The 20,007-nt window shown below is 32.5% G+C and overlaps 1 protein-coding gene across 1 annotated transcript; it reads right to left on the bottom strand.

Moving 5' to 3' along the window:
* Positions 1-1,286: 1,286 nt before the first annotated feature.
* Positions 1,287-3,626, bottom strand: LOC142631844 (uncharacterized). Its single transcript, XM_075806167.1, has 3 exons — positions 3,119-3,626; positions 2,258-2,652; positions 1,287-2,026 (listed from the first exon to the last, which is right to left on the bottom strand). Exons 1-3 carry the CDS (start codon positions 3,261-3,263, stop codon positions 1,577-1,579), a joined length of 990 nt encoding a protein of 329 aa, XP_075662282.1. The 5' UTR covers positions 3,264-3,626; the 3' UTR covers positions 1,287-1,576.
* Positions 3,627-20,007: the final 16,381 nt, after the last annotated feature.

The following is a 20,007-nucleotide window of genomic DNA, read 5'->3' as shown; positions in this document are numbered from 1 at the left end:
ATTAGGAAAGATGCTTAAAAAAAGAAAAAGAAAAAGAAAAAGATGGTGTAATTGTAAATTTATATAATCATTTTCTTTCCCTTTCTTCTTTGCACTTGATGTTTAGAACATCCAAACAAAAAGAATGATTTTTTATTCCTCTTTACCAAGTTAATATTTAGAGTAAAATTTAGATATAGTATATTAAGTATATACATTAAGTTTTCCAATTAAACTCATATACATAATGCATTGAATTTAATTATTTTTTTAAAAAAAAGATAATATTATTTGTATTTGATTGGTTACTACAACCAGATATTTGAATTTAATGATGAAATCTAATGTTTAGCACCTATAATATTATACCTAAGTATTACCCATTTTTAAAACATCCAAATTCCAAAGAGAGGAAAATATTATTTATTCCAGTTTTCCCTACTTAATTTTTAGAGCATTCAATCCATAGAAAACAATAAGAAAAGGTAACCTATAAAATAAATATTTTGTCTCATTATTTGGATGTTTTTAAAATTGATAAAATTTAGGTAAAGTATTATAAGTGTACTATACTGTTGTGATAGAATTTCAAACATATAACTTGTTTCGTGATGATTGCTTTAATTGTCATTTGGTTGGTGATATTCGAATTTACCTATTGAACTATAGCTAAAACTGTGTATAGTGCTAAACAGTATAGTGCATGTCCTACTTTTATTGTCATTTGGTTGGTGATATTCGAATTTACCTATTGAACTATAGCTAAAACTGTGTATAGTGCTAAATAGTATAGTGCATGTCCTACTAATAGTTAGGCACTATTACAACACAAAAAGCATAAAGAATAATCAAACACAAATTTCAAGGATTTTGCATGCCAAAGGCATCTTGCATGCCCTTGGAAAAACATTCCAAACTATTTTTGAGGTAATCCAAACCACCTTTCCCGTAATTTCAACAAATTATGAATAATAATTACCAATAAAATCGTTAGAACAAGAAGGTTGTGTGACTTAAAAAGAACACTGCAGTTTAATTAGTTAGGATTTCTTAATATGTTCATAACATCTTACGTTTAAATCTTTCTCTATTGTTACAACTATCGAATTAAAAAAAAAATTTATAATGTGACTTGTGAATATCTACTCTTAAACTTTATTTCTCACACTTCTAAGCAGAAAATTGGTTACAATGTCTTTTATCGTCCAGCCTACCATGGGCTGTTTAATTTACTAACACTAATTTCTGCGAGACACAATTTAGACCCAGTGATGAACCAATCATGCCAATCCCAATTTGAACACAAATTCAAATGCAATATAGCATTGTGCATAAGAAGATATTATTTAATTACATTCCCAACCAAAAAAGAGTTTTACTTATTAATACTAAGAAGTAAGAACCCCTACTAAAACAAAATCACAAATGGGGCAAAAAGACCAACATTTTTCATGGTACACTGCAGCCCAAACCACCCCCCAACAACAAGCTGGCTCGAGATGTATATACCCATTGCTCGGATTTATTTGCTCCTTTACATCTTTAGCACCATATCATGCTCTAAACCAAATCATAGGAAATGCATATACCACAGTACTTAGTAAGACCAGGACCAAAATGCATGATCATCAGCAGAAAATCCGAAATTACATGAATTTTCGGACGGGTCGGAGTAATCAATATCTTCCAGCTTAGGAAAGATGTATGCAGGCAATAAGCTCTTACCCAGATTTAAATTATCCACCTCATCTTGAGATAGATCCGACTGATCAGGTTCAAAAACATTTGAAGAATCACCAGGGTCTAGCAGTGAAGAGTGAACCCCATCAGTGTAATGTGGGCTATCTGAATCAAATATATCACTCCTAGCTGAACTCATATCCTCCTGCTTACAAGCCACAATTGACACTTTGGATACTTCACCCTCAGAAACAGATTCAGCAACAGGCTTTTGCAGTGGTTCCTGAGATAATTTGTTGGTATCAGACAGTTCAGAGATTCCCCTCTCTTTCTCTCTCAGGAGCAGCTTGTCTTGGAGAAGAACAACCTGCCAAAAAAATTCACACTTTCATTAGTGCAATTATGACCCAAATCCCAATACAACACAAAAAGAAAGGTGGTGAATTGTGGTTGTGGAACACATTGGTTTGCCCAAAAAGCCAGCTTTATAGACTTTTTTTAGCACATTTTGTTGGATTCCATGCCAAAAATTACTTTTTCCCCTGTTTTCTATGGGGATAAACAATTAACAAAGCGCATCTAATCGCACTAATTTTACCTGTGCTTTTAGTTTATCCTTCTCCTTGAGTAGATTTTCATAGTCAGTCTTGAGGCTATTGTAGCTATCTTGCAAAACCTCATATTCCTTCTCCATCTGTTTGGTCTTCCACCGTGCACGGCGGTTCTGAAACCAAATAGCAACCTGCCGAGGTTGCAAGCCAAGCTCTTTCGCGAGCTGGACTTTCCGATCAGGTTCAAGCTTGTTCTCCACCTCGAAACTTTTCTCCAGAAACTGAACTTGATCGGCACTCAGCCGCCTCTTCTTCTCGGGTTGATGGAGATAGTCTTCCAAGTCCTCGTCTCCATTGTCATCGTGATCATATGCACGGTAAAACGGCCTATTCGATCCGTTTCCTCCACGAACATCTGCAAAGCTCACCATAGATCTTGAGCCTGAAACACAAACACACAATACCACACTTCAAAAATACCATCTTGTAATCAAACACCATAATAAAAACTAAATCTTGAATTAACATATCATTGTTTCATATTGCTACACACAAAAACATATAAACACATTGGAAGTGTCCAATTACTTAGAATTTTGCTGGATTTGCCACGAACATTAATTGGGTTACTAAAGAATCTTGTTCAAATTCTCTCTCTTGCTTGGTCATTCTTGTATAACATATAAATTTGGTTTGGTTGTCTGAATCAATAGTACCAAGGATTTAACAATAAGTATACATAGCCAATTTAGTGCAAGTAAAAGCATAGAGTCTATGAATGCAATATTACGCAATAAAATGAAACCATGTTCATCTAGACAAAGCAAAATTAGAGGTAATTAAACAAAATCAAATTGAAGAATACAAATAACCCATAACACAATTTTTGTAAAGCTTATAGAGAGTACCTAGGAAAGAAGGGGAAGACCCAGAAAGGAAAAGAGAATCAAGAGGCTCGGAAGCACAAGCACCCTTTTGATTCTGAAACAAAACACTCAAATTGGAACCACTATTACCACCAGTACCACTGCTATAGACTCTGCCACCAGCCATAGTATAATAACAAGACCTGATCAGTTTTTTTTGTTTATTGTTTGTTATTGGTTTTTTGTGTTAATCAAGCAGCCATGACAGCTAGATTATGCTGATCCAACGGTGGTGGTTTTGTGTGAGAATCTATGGTTTGTGGCGGAAGAAGCTGGTGATGATGATCTCGGTGATGTGAGAAGTATGGGAGCAACGGCTACTCACACCCATCACTCAGAAGAAAGAAACAAAGTTGGAGGACTCTGATCACAGTTGAGGTGGAACTCAAAGAGAGTACTGTTTAGGAAGTGATATTTTTGGTTGGGATCTCTCAGAGCAGAGCTGAGCTGAGCAGAGCAAAAACAGAGAGAGAGAAGAGAGTTATTTTTCTCTGAAAGGAGACCCTGATGGTGTTATAAAAAGGGAAGAGTGGAAACGTTCAGAGTCGCTAGTTACTATGATGCCCCTCTTAGCTATAAGAATAACTTCTTTTTTCTTCTTTTTTAAAGTTTTTATTTATTTATTTCTTATTATAGCATAAAATAATATGAATTTGGAACTTGCAAGTTTCAACTTTCAATTAGCTAAAGATGGAAGGGTTGCCTTGCAACTTGGCATTAGAGCAAGTGTTCTTTAAGGGTGCGTTTGTTTCAACAGTAAAGCAATTCTGGAAAATGTTTTCAGGAAAGGAAAATATTTTCGGGAAAAGAAAATATTTTTAGGTGTTTGGTAACATTTTAAAAAATATTTTGAAAAATATTTTCTGGTGTTTGGTTGTCATCTTGAAAATATTATAGAAAATGCATTTTGTATTTGTTGCTCACATTTTCTCGGCTTCCAAACAAATATCATGAACAACAAAACCCAAAAATAAAAAAAAAACTCATCATCAATTTTTCTCTAACAAATCAACAAAACCCAAATCGGTCAGAGAAGAATGAAGACAGAGAGAGAGAGAGGCGACTGGCGATGGCGAAGGGGAGATCGTGTCGGCGCGGCGCGGCGAAGGCGAAGGCGAGATCGTGATCGGCAATAGCGAAGGCGAGATCGTGATCGGCGATGGCGACTGGGTTCGACGAAGAGAGAGGCGAAGGCGCGATCTCGCCGGGACTGGGTTCGGCGACTGGGTTCGACGAAGAGAGAGGCGAAGGCGCGATCTCGCCGGGACTGGGTTCGGCGACTGGGTTCGACGAAGAGAGAAGCGAAGGCGCGACTCGTCGGCGCGGGTTGGGGTGTGACTCGCTCTCTCTACTCTCTTTTCGTGCTCTCTCTCTCTCTCTCTCTCTCTCTCTCTCTCTCTCTCTCTCTTCGTGCTCTGTCTCTCAATTTTCTGGAAAATTCCTATTTGAAGGTAAAATAGACACGGAATTCATTTTACGGGTGGGGAGGGTTGATTTTACGGTCAACTGGTTTCATTTTCTGTTTGACCAAATTTTCAGGTGTTGCCAAACACCCACAAATGCTGAAAACATTTTTCGGAATTGATTTATTGTCGAAACAAACGCACCCTAAGTCAAATTCTAGCATAAAATTCTTATATTTTATTTTAGCTATCAATTTCTCAAATATATTTCACATCAAGCTTTCTTCTCTTTTAACCTCTATTTCATTTAAAAATTATATACTCATTCAATTTTTATCCCTTTTTTCCCATTGTGTTTGCAATCCCCCATGTTATTTTTTGTCTTTTAATTTTTTTGATGTATCTTCCATGTAGATCTTTGAAAAAATCTCAATGTCCGTTTGGGTATTTTGCAATTTTTGGTAGTTTATTTGTATATGGTTTATAATATTAATATATATATATATAGTTTTTTTGGTGACTTTTATGTTAAATGTGTGACAAAAAGCTTGAGTCTAGATTATTTTTAAAAAATTAAAAATAAAAGTTAGATTATTTGGAGAAAATAATTGATATAAAAATACAATTTTTTTTTTTTTTTTGTCTTTTCCCACACTCTCTACTGATCTTCAATTCTTCATTTTTCTGGTAAATAATCTCTTCAATTTTGATACGTGGTGAATTGATGAGTGTCAACAAAAAAAATCTATAAATACAACTTTTGTATCTTAATACCATAAGTCATTGATAGTAGGTGGTAGGAAAAATAAAAATGAAAATAAGTCGATGCGAAAGTTGTAAGCAATTAATTAATGTCTTCTATTGTTAGAATTGTGACACATTAGTTGTGATCTAAGATCTAAGAAGAACCGGTGCCAAGTGGAGTTGCAAAGGAGAGCAACATAGAAGCTAGTGGACTAGACATCCAAAATTTTGGGGGGCTCATCCATCACACACCCAAGTATAGCCACATCATTGCCAACTCAGCCGACCACCGCACAGCCAAGGACAGTCACCTAAGCCTTAGGCAGTTAGGCCGGCCACTGTATTCTTCAATTATGAGAGAGAAAGAGATCAAGTTGGAGAGAAATGTTGAAAAAAATTAAATAAAATTTATATTTTGTTAAGTTACAGCGCCATTAATTTTTTATTATACATATTTCAACTTGAATTTGTTTAGGTTTTTTATAAGTTAGCCCAATGTTGATTTTTTTTTTTTTTTTTTTCTTTAGCTCAAAGCGAAAAATAGACACAATAGAACATGATATATAGGTCACATGGCTTCGACTGTGTTGGCATGAGATTATTTTGTTTATTTTGTTAAATATAACTTTCTAACTATTTTTTTAAACACAAATGTAATTTTACAAAAATTTAGTTTTTATATAAAAGTAGTCATCAGTAAAAACAAACTCATTTAAAATTAGTCAGTAAAAACAAACTCATATAAAATTACTTGCGATTTGTTTTTACTTTGTACAATGACATAACATTAGGTCATGTCTAAAAGATAAAATCTTTGTATAAAGATCATTGTCATTAGTCAAAATAAAGGTGAGGTTTGAGCAAAATTTAGACATGACCTAACTTTGATATTAAAATATTAAAAAAAAAAAAAAAAACAAATCTTGATCTATATAACTTTCAGGCACCATACTTATTGTGAGGGGTAAAAGCTCTTGAATAAGCGTTTGGGCTTTGGGTCTGATTGGTTGGTACCAGTCTGTTTTGATCAGAGCCTCTAGGTCCACAAGTCAGTCCACACTGTAGAGGTCCGAGGAGTTGTCTGAGGAGGAGTGTCTCCTCGGACAGGCCCAGCATTGACCCTGGGACTTGCCAAATGGGTTAGAGGCAGAATTTTGGAAGAACTGATGGGTAAAAGGGTGATCCAAGCACCCTTTAGAGGCAGGAACATGTGAGAAATATCTGAGTAAAAAGCTGATACCACCACATTAAAGACCCTGCATCTACCTCCCTAGCTGCATTAATGAAGAAATGACCTCTGAACAGTAGAATTCAGCCTTCCTGCCACTATTTGAAGACTTCAAGAAGGTGGTGGACGGGACAAGTATTTAAAAGGAAGATTTGTGTGACACGTGGACAAAACAAGGAAGAAGAAGAAGTATATAAGAAGACAAGAGGGGAAAGAAAAGGAGACTTTTCTTCTTAGCTAAATAAGAACTAAGAATTGTAATCTTTGGCATAGAAAGAGAAGTATTATACAAATTCGTCCTCGGCTTACGTCCGAGGAGGTTTCTTTGTCATACTTGTTTACCATTTGCATAAATTGTGGCATTCTAGCTTGTTAATCAAACTTCCAACATCCCAAACCTAAGTTTCAAGTCCATACTCTACAAATTTCATTATATAAGGCTCATTGGGTTTGAGCCCAACACTTATTTTTTGGTCCAGGTACAATTGTGCACTTACACTTATAATATCAATAAAGAATCTATTATGTTTATTACGTGACAATTTGATACTCAATTTGACTTATGCTTTCGTTTAACCAATTTATTTGTTTTATTAAAGGCGAGATAAAAAAAAGAATTTAACTAGTAATATAATTTACAAAATTTTGAGTTTAGTATATGATATGAATAATTAAAATATATATTTGAGTTATAACTTGGAAGAAGAGTACGTAAGTCTCACATCACAACTAGTTATTTTCAATTTTTATGTGTACAAGTTTAATACAATATTAATTGTAAGCAAGACACTAAATGGCATCATACTGCATCTAAATCCATAGAGAAATTTTATATATACAACAAAATCTCACAACATTTTTATAAAACTCATGTTTTAAATTATAGTGAGTATCAATTTATTATTTTATTTTGACCTATGAAAAATTTACACTTCAGATGTTGTAATAATTTGTTTTGATAATAACATAACTCAAATCCATAATAACCATTGCATCTTAATATTAGTAAGGAATGAATTAAATATACTTTTTTTATAGTATCAACATATGAATATGTTTCTAATTTTAGAGTTTTATTTTTACTACTACTCTACTTTTATTTTTTAATACATAGGATAGATTTCAATCTATAACATCCACTTTATTATAATTGTTCTTATCATCGATTACGACACCATTTGATTATTGATATAGAAGAAATTCAAACTTCGAATATCTTATTCAATGACCAAAAAAACTTTGTTGAACTAGCTAGAACCACAATACAACTTTGCTTTTATTAAATAAATATCATCAAGAGCCGACACTATAATTAAAACTCTCTAAAAAAAATTCACTTTTATTTGATTTATTTTTCAAACAATATAATTTAATAAAAATAAGTTTATTTTTAATCAAATGTATTAGATAAGAATATACTTATACTTAAAAATGATTTTAGTTTTTTTTTTTTTTTACATAAAATAAAATAAATTAGGCCAAAAATGGAAATGGCCATCAAATTAGGTAGAAAGATAGTAGGGGTAATTTGGTAAGTTAAGGAGAGGAGGGTATCGCCGTATAGACGGATGGGTACATGACAACGAGGCAAAGAAGAGAAGGGAAAGAAAACAAAGGAATCGTGTCCAATCAGTCGCTTTCGGAGTTGAGTTGAGCGACGGGTTGTGATGATCTCTAGAATGAAGGGCAAATCAGGGATTGACAGGTAAGGTAAAAAGTTTGTCTGACTTTGGTCACCTTCCCGTCAGATTTAGCTAGAACAGTCCACGCTCCCACTCGGCTCGGGTTCCAACACGTCGGGTCCCCATTGGACCACGTCAATTTAAGTGTGGGTCTCACCCTGATTTTTTTTTATTTAAAATAATAATACTACTTACTTTGTATGGTGTTGGCTGAGCCTCAAAGTAGCTTGTATGGTTGGATATATGACATAATTAATTGATTATTTTTTGTCGTTTGGTCTTATTAAGTTATCAGCAGTAACTTGGATAGTTGGGATTTCTACGGATTTGGACTCATTGGGGAGTATTGCAAAGTTAAAAATAGAATGTTAAAAAATTTTGACCAAGAATCGAGATTAAAGGTGATTTTAAAAAAAAAAATCTCAATCATTGAAAGTGAAATTGCATGGTAACTATTGCATGATTTTATTTCGAATTTTGAGATACAACTTGGCTTGCGTATAGTGTCTCAAATTGGTGAAATTTGTCCGCCTTGTCCTTTAAGTACACTCGACAAACAGATGAATTCAAGTAAAACATGGTCAAATTTAACCTATGCGTGCAAGAGTTAAAACAAAAGTGAGAAAAATAAATGAGTCAAACTAAAATAAGGAGAAAAAGTTAATTGATGTTCTAAGAGTATTGATTTATAAACTATTTTAAAAGTTTTTTTATAGATAAAGAAAGAAAAGTAGTAGTTGATTTTTTTTTACAACTTTTTATACTTTTAATAAAATAGGAATAAAACAAACTATTATTCCTATTTCAAAAGTTTTTTATGGGTAAAGAAAAAAAGTAGCTGATTTTTTTTATAACTTTTTATATTTTTAATAAAATGGAATCAAAACTTTTTTAAATTGGTCTACTAATAAATACTCCAAGAACATTTGTTAACTGGACCCTTAAAACAAATTATTATTCTTATGATCCTTACTCATTTTCAATAGATTGAGTTAATACGGTGCGATACAATGCACTGAAGGGACTATACCCAAATGCATAGATTTTTAAGAATAATCTATAACACGTTAGGTAAACAAAGACAAGGAAATAACTGATAAGATAAGATAATTCAATTACGGAAAACTATAAGGTATTAGTTGTAGATCTGGCATTCAAAAAATTCATATTTAAGAATTACACCTCAATTTGATGGGTAATATCATTAATATTTTCATCAAGCACCATATAGAAAATTAGTCAAATTCCACTGACATCCTTCTACTTTTTGCGTTGTTGCATTAAAACCTTCTAAACTGTGTTTTCGCCAATTTGATACAGCGATTTTGTGTTTGTACTTTGTATACGATAGACCAAAGTTCAATTAATGTTCGGTCCCTTTACTAACAGAGACAACACGTAGATTGCATGTGCCTTAATTTCTTGCACCAAAACGTCAAATTAATAAGGAAGCCTCAGGTAATTTTTTTTTTAGAGTTCCCAAATTTGAAGCTTTGGAAACAAGACTTCTTCTCATTCTCCTTATCCTTCTGCATCACCGTTTCATTTTCCCTACCTAATAATCTTAAAGGATCATTCCTAAAGGCAATTGTAACTTGTGTCACTCTCGCTAGTCGCGACTAGCATTTCTTTAAAACTTGATTCTAGTTATAGTTGTCAAAACATGAATTGCCTTGTGAACTGAATTTTAATTTTTTTTTTGTTGGTATTATATATTGTATCATGTATTGTAAGATACATATATATTTTATAAAATTTATAGAACTATATATATATATATATATATATATATATACACATATATAAAATGTATATTTATTATAAATTTGTAACATATTCATCAAATGACTAATTTGATCATCACTTCTGTGATAATATTTTGAACTTTCTAGTGGTTGATATTGTAGAAAATCTAAGACTATAAAATTTTTATGTGTGAACAAAAAGTAATAATAAAGGGAAAACCGTTAAAACATTTTTTGGAATGTTATATACTTAATAGACCATGAGTAATACTATAACCAAAAATTATTTTTTAATATTTTACAAAATGTTGTTGTGAAAAATTCTTACTTGATCCACCATTCACATAACCTTTTTACTTACCAGTAACTACCTACTACATCAACAGTTTGTAATTTTTAAAAAAAAATTATCTCAAGCATTTTCCAATTGACCACAAACAAATAAACTTGACACCATAAAAAACTTGCCCAATGATAATTTCTCTCTTTTCACCCCTTTCTCTGTCCACAGAGTGAGCATTGATTAGTTGCTGACTTTCGTTGATCTTTTCTTTACATGACATTTTTTTTTTCTTGCCCATTGCTTTCCCACTTAATTTTCACCTAGGTTTTGAATTTAGGGGTTTGTTTTTCCCCATTGATGATCCCAAATAGTCCAAAAATTAGGAAATGTTTTCCCATTTGGTTTTGTTTTCATGTTTAAAAACTTTTGCTCATATAATTATTTAGATCAATAATAAAATATTAATGATTTTTTTTTTTCATACGAGGCAAATAAGTGAAAATGTTTTTTGGCATATTTTTTGAATTGCAACTAAATACAAAAAAAAGGAGTCAATTTTCTAGAAAACAAGTCGATTTCTTTATAAAAAAAAAACAATTTTAGTAATAAAAGAAAAGGTAGCTTTAATTTAATTATAAAACAAAATTTTCAAATGAAAGAGAAGAGATTAAAGGGCATTTCCAATATAGTTAGGGAGATGGGGAGGGACTTGACCCTTGGTATGTTGGGTTGGAGGTGAAATGATAGAGGGGATAGGAAATAGGAGAGAAAAAGTGAGAGGAGAAAATGGGGTTGGGGAAGTTTTCTCCCTGGGCCCACCATTTAATAAGAAAAAATGTTCTCCTCAATTTAGGGAAAAAACTAGAGAGAAAAGTGGGGAGAAAGTGGATTTTATGTGAAATTACTCATCTATCCTCCCTTTATTTATTAAAGTTGCTTTTTTTTCTTTTGGAAATGTTCGTGCTCATTACTACTGCCTCTTTCGTTTTGTTTTGTTTTGTTTTGTTTTTTTTTTTTGTTTTTTTTTTCCACTATACCAAGTTGGTTGCCTCTCTTTTTTTTCATATCAAACCCAACTATTTTTTTTTGGTTATTAGTTTTTTTTTTCTAGATGTTTTATTAGTTGTGTAAGTTTGTAGTAGTTAAAAAAAAATTAATTTTTATAAACTATTTAAAAAGTTGTTTTTATGTACTAGGAGCATGAGAATAAATTTATACAAACTACATTTTCTATCCTCTCACTTTTCTACTTAATCAAACAAAAGAGTTTTCAATCTCTTCATTTTTCCTCTCTCTCAACCAAACACACGGAGGGAAAACTAAAAATTTTCTACTCACCCACTTTTTCACTTCCTTCTTATTTTCTATCTTCTCACTATTTCATCATTCCAACCAAATAGACCCTAAAACATCAAACTATCAATTTGCATATTGCCACTCCAATTACAAGGCAGTGAAAATATATATTAGGTTTTTGTTGTAATTGTTGCTATCATTATTAAAATGGTGCAACAAAAACTATTAGTGTGTTGTGTATGCCTATGTGATTAAGTAAAATTTCTATATTGTACATAAAAAAAAGGGTGATATTTTAAAATTTGAACATTAAACTTAATAAAGGGGTAAAAAAGAAAGTGATATGCTTATCGAAAAAGAAAAAGAAGGTGATACTTCTGATTTTTTAATTTTCCTTTTTTGGTGAAAAAAGGAATGTACTGGCCATGACAAATAGAAATGGTTGAACACAAATATTATCTGAACAATCTAATTGAAGAAGTGACATAAGTAAAAAAGTATCAAAAACAAGGAATTCCTTTTGTTGTGTGCTCCCTTATCCAAATTAAAAGCATCTCTATATATTAATTTACTTCCATGAAGATGTATGGGATTCGATGCACACCTACACCGATTTACAAAATGGGCCAAGCAAAGATATTTATAAGAGTTCAAAGAGAGGTTCACAGTTGGACCATAGATGAAGCATCCAGCTCCACCATATTGATACTGTGAGAAGGGTATGTAATATAGGATCTGCTGCAGTGGTCTCGGTTTGATTTCACAAATGAAAAATAGTGGTCCAATGCTTTAAAAGTTTTTTCCTGTTCAGGTTATTTTATAGCAGTAATCGACAACCGCATCAGTGTGTGTGCATATGTGTGATTGCCTCTATCATTTTTGTAGCACTCAAACCAAAGCGTGAAACAATGGTCCAAAGCTATATGGCAAAGGTCCCCTTTTTATTGGACCAATTCAAATGGGGGGATCTGTTCAATGTTCATTGCCCATCACCATCAACACAATGAGTGTTCAAGTATAAAGGTTCCATGCCCCCTCTCCTTTTCAAATTAAGCTTGATTATGACGCTGAGAATTCTATCTTGTTCCTCTTCTTTGCCACATACATGAAATTGAAAATCGTTAATTAATGCTTTAAAATGTTTAAACTTAGCAAACCTATCTACAAAATTGTAACCCTCACACATCAAAGCTGTTATAAGCTTAAATTCCCTTACATTGCATTTTTGCATTTCTTCAATGCTTAATTTTTTTTTATGAAGAAAAAATAGATATGGGGAACAGCCTGAGTTGGCTTTTTTCACTTAAGCGTGATAATAATTTATTGTTCAATTCTACTCGTTGAAAAAACTAGAGTTGGAATTCTCTCACCCCACTTATTGTAAGAAATATATATATACATCAGTTTCTTCTTTCATAGATTATGACTTCGGGTCTAACTTTCAGCTTGCTCTGTTACTTCAAATTGGTAGCCACTTGGCAATCAAAGTCAACTTTCTTTCTAGGTTATAATTGCATGTTAGAATTGCATTTCTCTCGTGTATAATTGCTTAAATAGCCAACTTGCTTGCATGGTTGTCAAAATCCCGATCTAGATCTTACAATCTTACGATTTTACGATTCCACCTACCCAAAATGATTCAAATCTTTTAAGGATTTTTGTGATTATTTAAGATCGGTATGATTGTACAATTCTGGCAATTTTAAACGACCTTAGTTTTTTGTAATCTTCTTTAACTTGACAGAAGGCTCAGTTAGACTTAAATGAAAAATAAAATCCCAACAAGTTTTTCCACTCTAATGTAGAGAGAGTGTCAATTGGACCCAAATAAAAAATATCTCAATAGAATGTCACATTTTGAGGTTTTTGGACTGTTTAAATGATGCTTACAAATGGATGTAGTGATGTATAGTAATTATATCAATAAATGTATAATTTATGTAATTAACTGATTATTTAACATACTAATGTGTATTTTTTGTTTTTTCTCAAATAATGAAAGATTTTACGATTCACGATCTGATTCTACAATTCTACGATTCCACCCACCTCTTACGATCCTACGTAAGATCCCGATTTTTACAACCTTGCTTACTTGTACATAGAACATTATTGAAACTCAATGGACCAGACTAGCATAATGAACAAGTTCTTGCCTATACAATAGTTTATTGCAGAACAAGACTTTCTAACTAGTTTGAAAGAATCTCTTCTAATGTACAATATGATAATTTATAAAACTATTCACGCGAATTATTTAAATATGTCAAATAATTCATTAAAAAAGTCATGTAATTAAAAATACACATGAATAATCTTCTTAATTACCCGCCATGTAATTAGTTGAAGGAAGTTTCCTTCAAACCGGTTTGGAGGTTTAAACCTTTTCCTTTAATTTTTAGGGATAGAATATCAAAAAAATCTCAAACAGCACATACAATTATACAAACTTTCATTGTCTATGGAGACCTTGATAGTGACCACACAGTAGCTCAAGCACGATTAGGGTTGGTTGGTTCATTCAATCTGAATTACCTTCAAACATTCAAATCTCAAAAAACATACTACATTCTAGAAAATCTAACTGAAATTACGTTCCTAGTTCTTAAGTTTAGAAAAATATATGTACTTTCACAAAATAGATTGTCACTTTCAGGGAATTCGAGTAAGAATTTTTATCAGGAATCCTATTAAAATCTCACAGGAATACAATTCCCACTATTGGAATAGCTTTCATTTGTCATAACTTACATGCTGTTTTTTTTTTTTGGGGGGGGGTTCTAACTTACATGTTGCTTTTAATTCAAATAAATTTTTTTTTTCCTATTTTCGTTCGAGTGAGTATGCCTCAAAATCCCCCAATGATCATGACACAATGGAAATAGGAAGTTAGAAAGTTAGGTTCACCAATGACATGCAAATTAATTTTGTACAATCATGCCATGCAAGAGTTACAGATACATGCATCGTAGGTCAAGTGCAATGATTTGATCAATTTCGGGCCTCTGTTTAGAATCTTTTGATCATTGTATTCTGCAAAAAAATTAAGCTTGTGTCTATTAATTAATTTAAATTACTAATATTATAAATTTTACTGCAAGAGCCTTTCATTTTGAATATTGACTTGACAATCAAGATAAACTAAAACATTAAATACTTTATAAACAAATTGCACATGACCCATTTATGGCTTGGGTTGAACTTTTCCATTTTTGATTAAAAAATTATAATTTTGTCCATCTCAGGTTAGTTTGGTTGTGTTCCCATAATTCACTTATGTACTCACCATTAAAAAACACAATAAAACATTAAAAAAACAACTATTTAAGAAATCAAAATATCTTTCTCCTTGTTCCTTGACGATATTCTAAGAACAAAAATATATAATGAAAATTACGTTTCTTCATTAAGTTGGTTCTCCTACTAATAAAAGGATTCCAATGATGTGTTTATTGTAAATGCAAATTTGATTTCCTAAAAAATTGTCCACAACAAGAAAATCAGAACTTCACTTCATATTGTCTATAAATAAGAAATATCCAAGAACACAGAGAAGGCATTTCATTGAGGACAACATATAATCAATAATTTAATTTTTACACAAACAAAACCACCACCTTAATTTAGGTTTTAAGGTTGTCAGACCGTGAATTGTGCCATTTCATCTCAAAATTAATTGGTGATGAGAAAGATATACTCAAATCTTTTTATAACATTCAGTATCACACTTCGCAAACCTGTTTTTAGAACGATTGTAGAGAGTCGAGTTATGATCCCCCAAAGATCTTTCTCATAATGACACTTTTGTGAGTCGAATTCATGACCCTGACTTTGATATCATTTATCGGGCTGTGAGTTGTACCATTTCACCTCAAAATCAATCGATGGCGAGAAAAACACACTCAAATCTTTTTTGACATCGACACCGCGCCCTGCATCCCTATTTTTAAAGTGGTTTTAGGAATCAAATTGTGATTCCCCACAGAAGTTTCCTCATTACTATGAAGCAAAGCTCCAAGTACATCTCCTACTTCTTCTCCTAACTTTAACCCAAAACATCACAAAAACAATCCCAAGACATTCAAACCCAACTAATCTAAAACCACTAGCAACCACCAATCAAGCCTACAAATCACATTCTTTTACATTATTTGTAATATGTGAACATCAAGTATGAAAGTGTGTCCCCTCAAAAAAATGTATGAAAGTGTGTATATTGTGTGAAATATATTTCACATTAGAAGGTGTGAAACAATAATTTTCCAATAATATTAAGTTTTATTGGTTTAGCATACTCCTTTGGATCTCTAAACGGAAATGAGTTGAACTATGGTGAAGTAATTGTCATCTAGAAGATGGTGACCATGAGAAATAATCAAATAATAGGTTTAAAAAAAATAGAGGAAAATTTGGTCCCCCCTAACCCAATGCTGTACTAGTGGCCCATGGATTCACAAACCTACACATCTATTGCCACTGGCCATGACCCTAAACTAAACTTACTCTTTCGTTCTCGTACCAATGGTCCATTCTTGATTCTTCCATGGTCAAAACAAACTGGACTTCTTTTAAGGTTGTGTGATCGTGTCCTATATCGATAAGTTCCTAAAATGTGTACATGAGAAATATCTTCGTGCATCTAAATCGATTTAATTAGTTTAATCTAATTGTAAAAAACCCTAAACAGCCCAACCCTTGCATTTCTGTTTCTATAAATAATTCAGAAATGATAGAAGAAGTTTGGCAGTAAGCCACAGCAGAAAAAAATGTATGTAAAAGTAAAACTCAAAATTATATACTATATTTTTAATAATATGTGGGATAGTCTACCAATGAAATTGACTTATCTTCTTTTTTTTTTTTTTTCTTTTTTGCGTAAAAGAGGACTAGCAAAGCCGCTCATAGACTAGTACATACCAATATTATTTGTTACTGTAAAAGGAAAATACAAATGTGCACAAGAGGATTATTAAAAACAACTAATTCTTGCTAAAGATTAGATCATTTTCTAGCCAAGGCATTAGCACATTTTACTCGTGTCATGAAAGCGTCTCATCATTTTCATCTGAGGAATTTGTTTGAGAATGTTGTTGCAAAGTTGCAATCCAATATAAAAAATGCATTCATGGTGAAAATTGTTTTTGAGAAGTAGTATTAACCCAGTTATGAACTTTAGCATCAATTTTTATTTGTACAGCATATTTTTTTTTTCCTTCTAAACAAGTTAAAGGCGTGGAGGCTTCGGTCAGGTGCAATGTTATAACTTATAATGATGCATTAAATTTGTTTACATTTTTACATATGTAAAGTAAGACGATAGGCTCAAATGATGATTTTCCTTATAGCCCGAAGTCCTATATAATGGGTAGCCACAATGCTAGCCCACTCAAATTTTCGAGTAATGTTATTCGGTCAACCTATAGGCAATTTGGTGGCCTTGTCAATTAATAGGCTTCTTTAGGGTTGTTTATCAATTCGTAAAAGTAATCGGCCCAATCTGAATAGATAAGTTAAAGTTGGTTAAGAAATGGGCCAATAAGCATCGGGTTTATTAGCTTAAAAATTCTAGTTTTTTTTTTTAAAATTTTTTTACACAAGATAGAATTTCTACTCTAACATAATCTAAATGTATATGTATGTGAAGCTCCCTTCTAGAGACTTGAACTCCGACCCTTGCCCCCCACAACCCATAAGCATTTATATTTGTAGAGTGACCTTTGGTACGGTGGTAAAATTCTAGCTTTACTAATGGAGTTTTGGGGTTTTTTAAAAATAATAATAAAATCTGACCTAAATGGGCCAAACCATTTTGAACATGTTTTGAGAAAACAAAATCCAATTAATAAAAACACAAATATTTCCTTGCAGTCATTTATAAGATCACCACACTTTTACAACATTCTCCATTTTGAACATGTTTTGAGAAAACAAAATCCAATTAATAAAAACACAAATATTTCCTTGCAGTCATTTATAAGATCACCACACTTTTACAACATTCTTAAATTAGCCCAGTCACCTAATATATAAATCATTAAAAAAAAAAAATGCAAACTATGATGGACCCATTTGTGAGATGGTAAAGTTAATTAGAGAAAGTTGTGAATTTTTATGCGTTCTAACTATAGTAATTTTAGTTGTCAGAATTATCAAGAAACTTTAATAAGAGAGATGGCATACAAACATTCCTAATTTGAAGGGATTATTGCAAGCGTTCGTATTCCCACGGCCACGGATGTATTTGGGGGAGTCTACATCTTCAGGAATAAAGAATCAAAACCTAACTTAAAAATAATGTGCCCAATTTGGATCGTTAAATTAAAGTTTGGTCAAGAAATGGCCCAATGAACATTGACACTAGCAACTTAAAAATTTTAGCTTTAATGATAGAATTTTGGATTTTAAAAAAACCCCCTACTCATCAAATTCAAAACCGATTTGACCACCCAAATGGGCCAAACCGTTTTGAACACAGTTTTGAGAAAACAAAATCCAATTAATAAAAATACAAATATTTCCTTGGAGACATTATAAGAACATCACAACTTGGCAATATTCTCAAATTAGCCTACCACTTAATATATAAGTCATTAAAACAAAAACAAAAAAACATAAACAAAAAATTGCAAACTGTGATGGACCTTGAGGTGATAAAGTTAATTTGAGAAAGTTATAAATTTTTATGTGTCCTAACTATAGTGGTTTTGGTTGTCTGAATTATCAAGAAACTTTAATGAGAGAGAGAGCAAGCGAATATTCTTTTAAGTTTAAGGAATTATTACAAGCATTCATATTCCCACTACCACGAATCTATTTGGGGAGTCTACATTCTTCAGGAACAAAGAACCAAAACCTAACTTGTATGGCGGTGAAATTAGTGGCTTTAGCTTCAAGTTTCTTGGTGCAAGAAAACCTATCAATCACATAAGTGGAATTTTCAGATAAGCTTTCCAGAGTGTGAGTGTGGCCAAATTAGAACTTACATTATATTCTATCATGATCATCAGAAAAAGACTATGACTCAACCTAAAGTAGTCCATATACTTCCACCATTTACTTAGACAAGTTGCATGCTCATCCATAGTTAGAATATTCTCGTTCAGGCAAGTTGCAACCACACCATGACAAAAAATGAGTACTCTCTCTTTCTCCCTAGCTTCATTGGTATTTCCAATCAAACAAAGTTTTCAACATTTTAAAGAAAAAACTGCGGGTTGTTTATTTATTTACAATTTTTATTAGGGTCCTCTGGATCAAATTCAATGAGGAAAAGCTATAACGTACTGGCAAATTGGCAACATATGGGGAGTAAATCATGCTGGACCCATCATTTATAAGCATATATAGCCGTCCAATGTCGAAATCTCAAAGACCATGTACCCACAGTTCTGTGTGTAGATTACATCCACATGTTTAAATGTCCTGGGGACATGGACTTACAGATAGGTAAGGAAACCTGCACTCTCGGGCAGCACCATATACTGAGTAGGCACAATCAGATGACTCTAGTAGTACCAAGCAAATTCAATCCAAGTTGAGTGCTATACCAGAACATAACACAAATGTCACATAAATTGTTACAAGTCATAAAAGATCTAATGCCCTTGCTTTCACAGAAGCAATGACTATTATATATGAGCATGATGTTTTCAATGTTAGGAAAATAAGCATGATGTTTTCAATGTTAGGAAAAGGTCAGGTTAGGATAATGCAAGAAATGGTTCAAGCACACAAAGCACTGATCTTTTTAGATTAATGTTAACACATTGTTCTCACCACTAGTAGTGTGAGTGACTAGGAAATGAATGCGAGTGTAGCCAGTGGGGCATGTCTGAAAAGGCTAGAATCCTCATCCCCATGCCTTCAAGTTCATTATTCTATTATGACCCCCATTTAATCATGCAGTCCACTTGCTTTTAAAATTTGATTCTAGTGACATGAACTCCCTGATACTTTTAAATGTGTCGACAAGTGAAGGTCTATTCGGGTCTACAGGCAATCATCTTACACCACATTTGGTTTCCAACTAGCCAGTAATATCTGCACTTCAGAAAAATCAGATGTTTACATTTGTACACTCACCCTTTTATTTTTGATAAGTACTAGTGTATTAAACTTCAAACTCTTCAATATGTTATTAAATCTTCAGTCTGATTCAAAAGCAACAATAAGATATTAGAAGTCGATTAGTACAAATGAGAACATCAAAACTCATACTCATAGGACAACTTAATTGATAATTCCCTATTTTACTTTGGTTCATCTCAGATATAGCTTGTTATAACAAAGAGATCCTGGATAATAACCTCTCTCTCTCTTTCATTATGTGTCGGGTAGAAATTAAATGTCAACACTAAACAATCCACAGTTAAAAGGGGTTTGACAAATGAATTGTCACTTTCATGGCATCTAGATTCTAGACCTTTCTTCTTGGTTGGACCATCACTTTTTCAGTCTATAAATAAGAATCCATTTCTCACTCCCAATCTC

Source organism: Castanea sativa, chromosome 4 (genome assembly GCF_040712315.1).
Source record: "Castanea sativa cultivar Marrone di Chiusa Pesio chromosome 4, ASM4071231v1".
In the NCBI taxonomy this organism is placed as follows: Eukaryota; Viridiplantae; Streptophyta; class Magnoliopsida; order Fagales; family Fagaceae; genus Castanea; species Castanea sativa.
Note: the sequence above shows the minus strand (reverse complement) of the source record. Positions and strands in the feature narration are given on the sequence as shown.

Bases quoted from the DNA above. Each gene is read 5' to 3' on its own strand.
- LOC142631844 (XM_075806167.1), bottom strand. From the start codon at position 3,263: ATGGCTGGTGGCAGAGTCTATAGCAGTGGTACTGGTGGTAATAGTGGT. The intron at 2,653-3,118 runs GTACTCTCTATA...TTTGTGTTTCAG, and splicing joins GTCTTCCCCTTCTTTCCTAG to GCTCAAGATCTATGGTGAGC. The intron at 2,027-2,257 runs GTAAAATTAGTG...TTTTTTTGGCAG, and splicing joins AGGATAAACTAAAAGCACAG to GTTGTTCTTCTCCAAGACAA.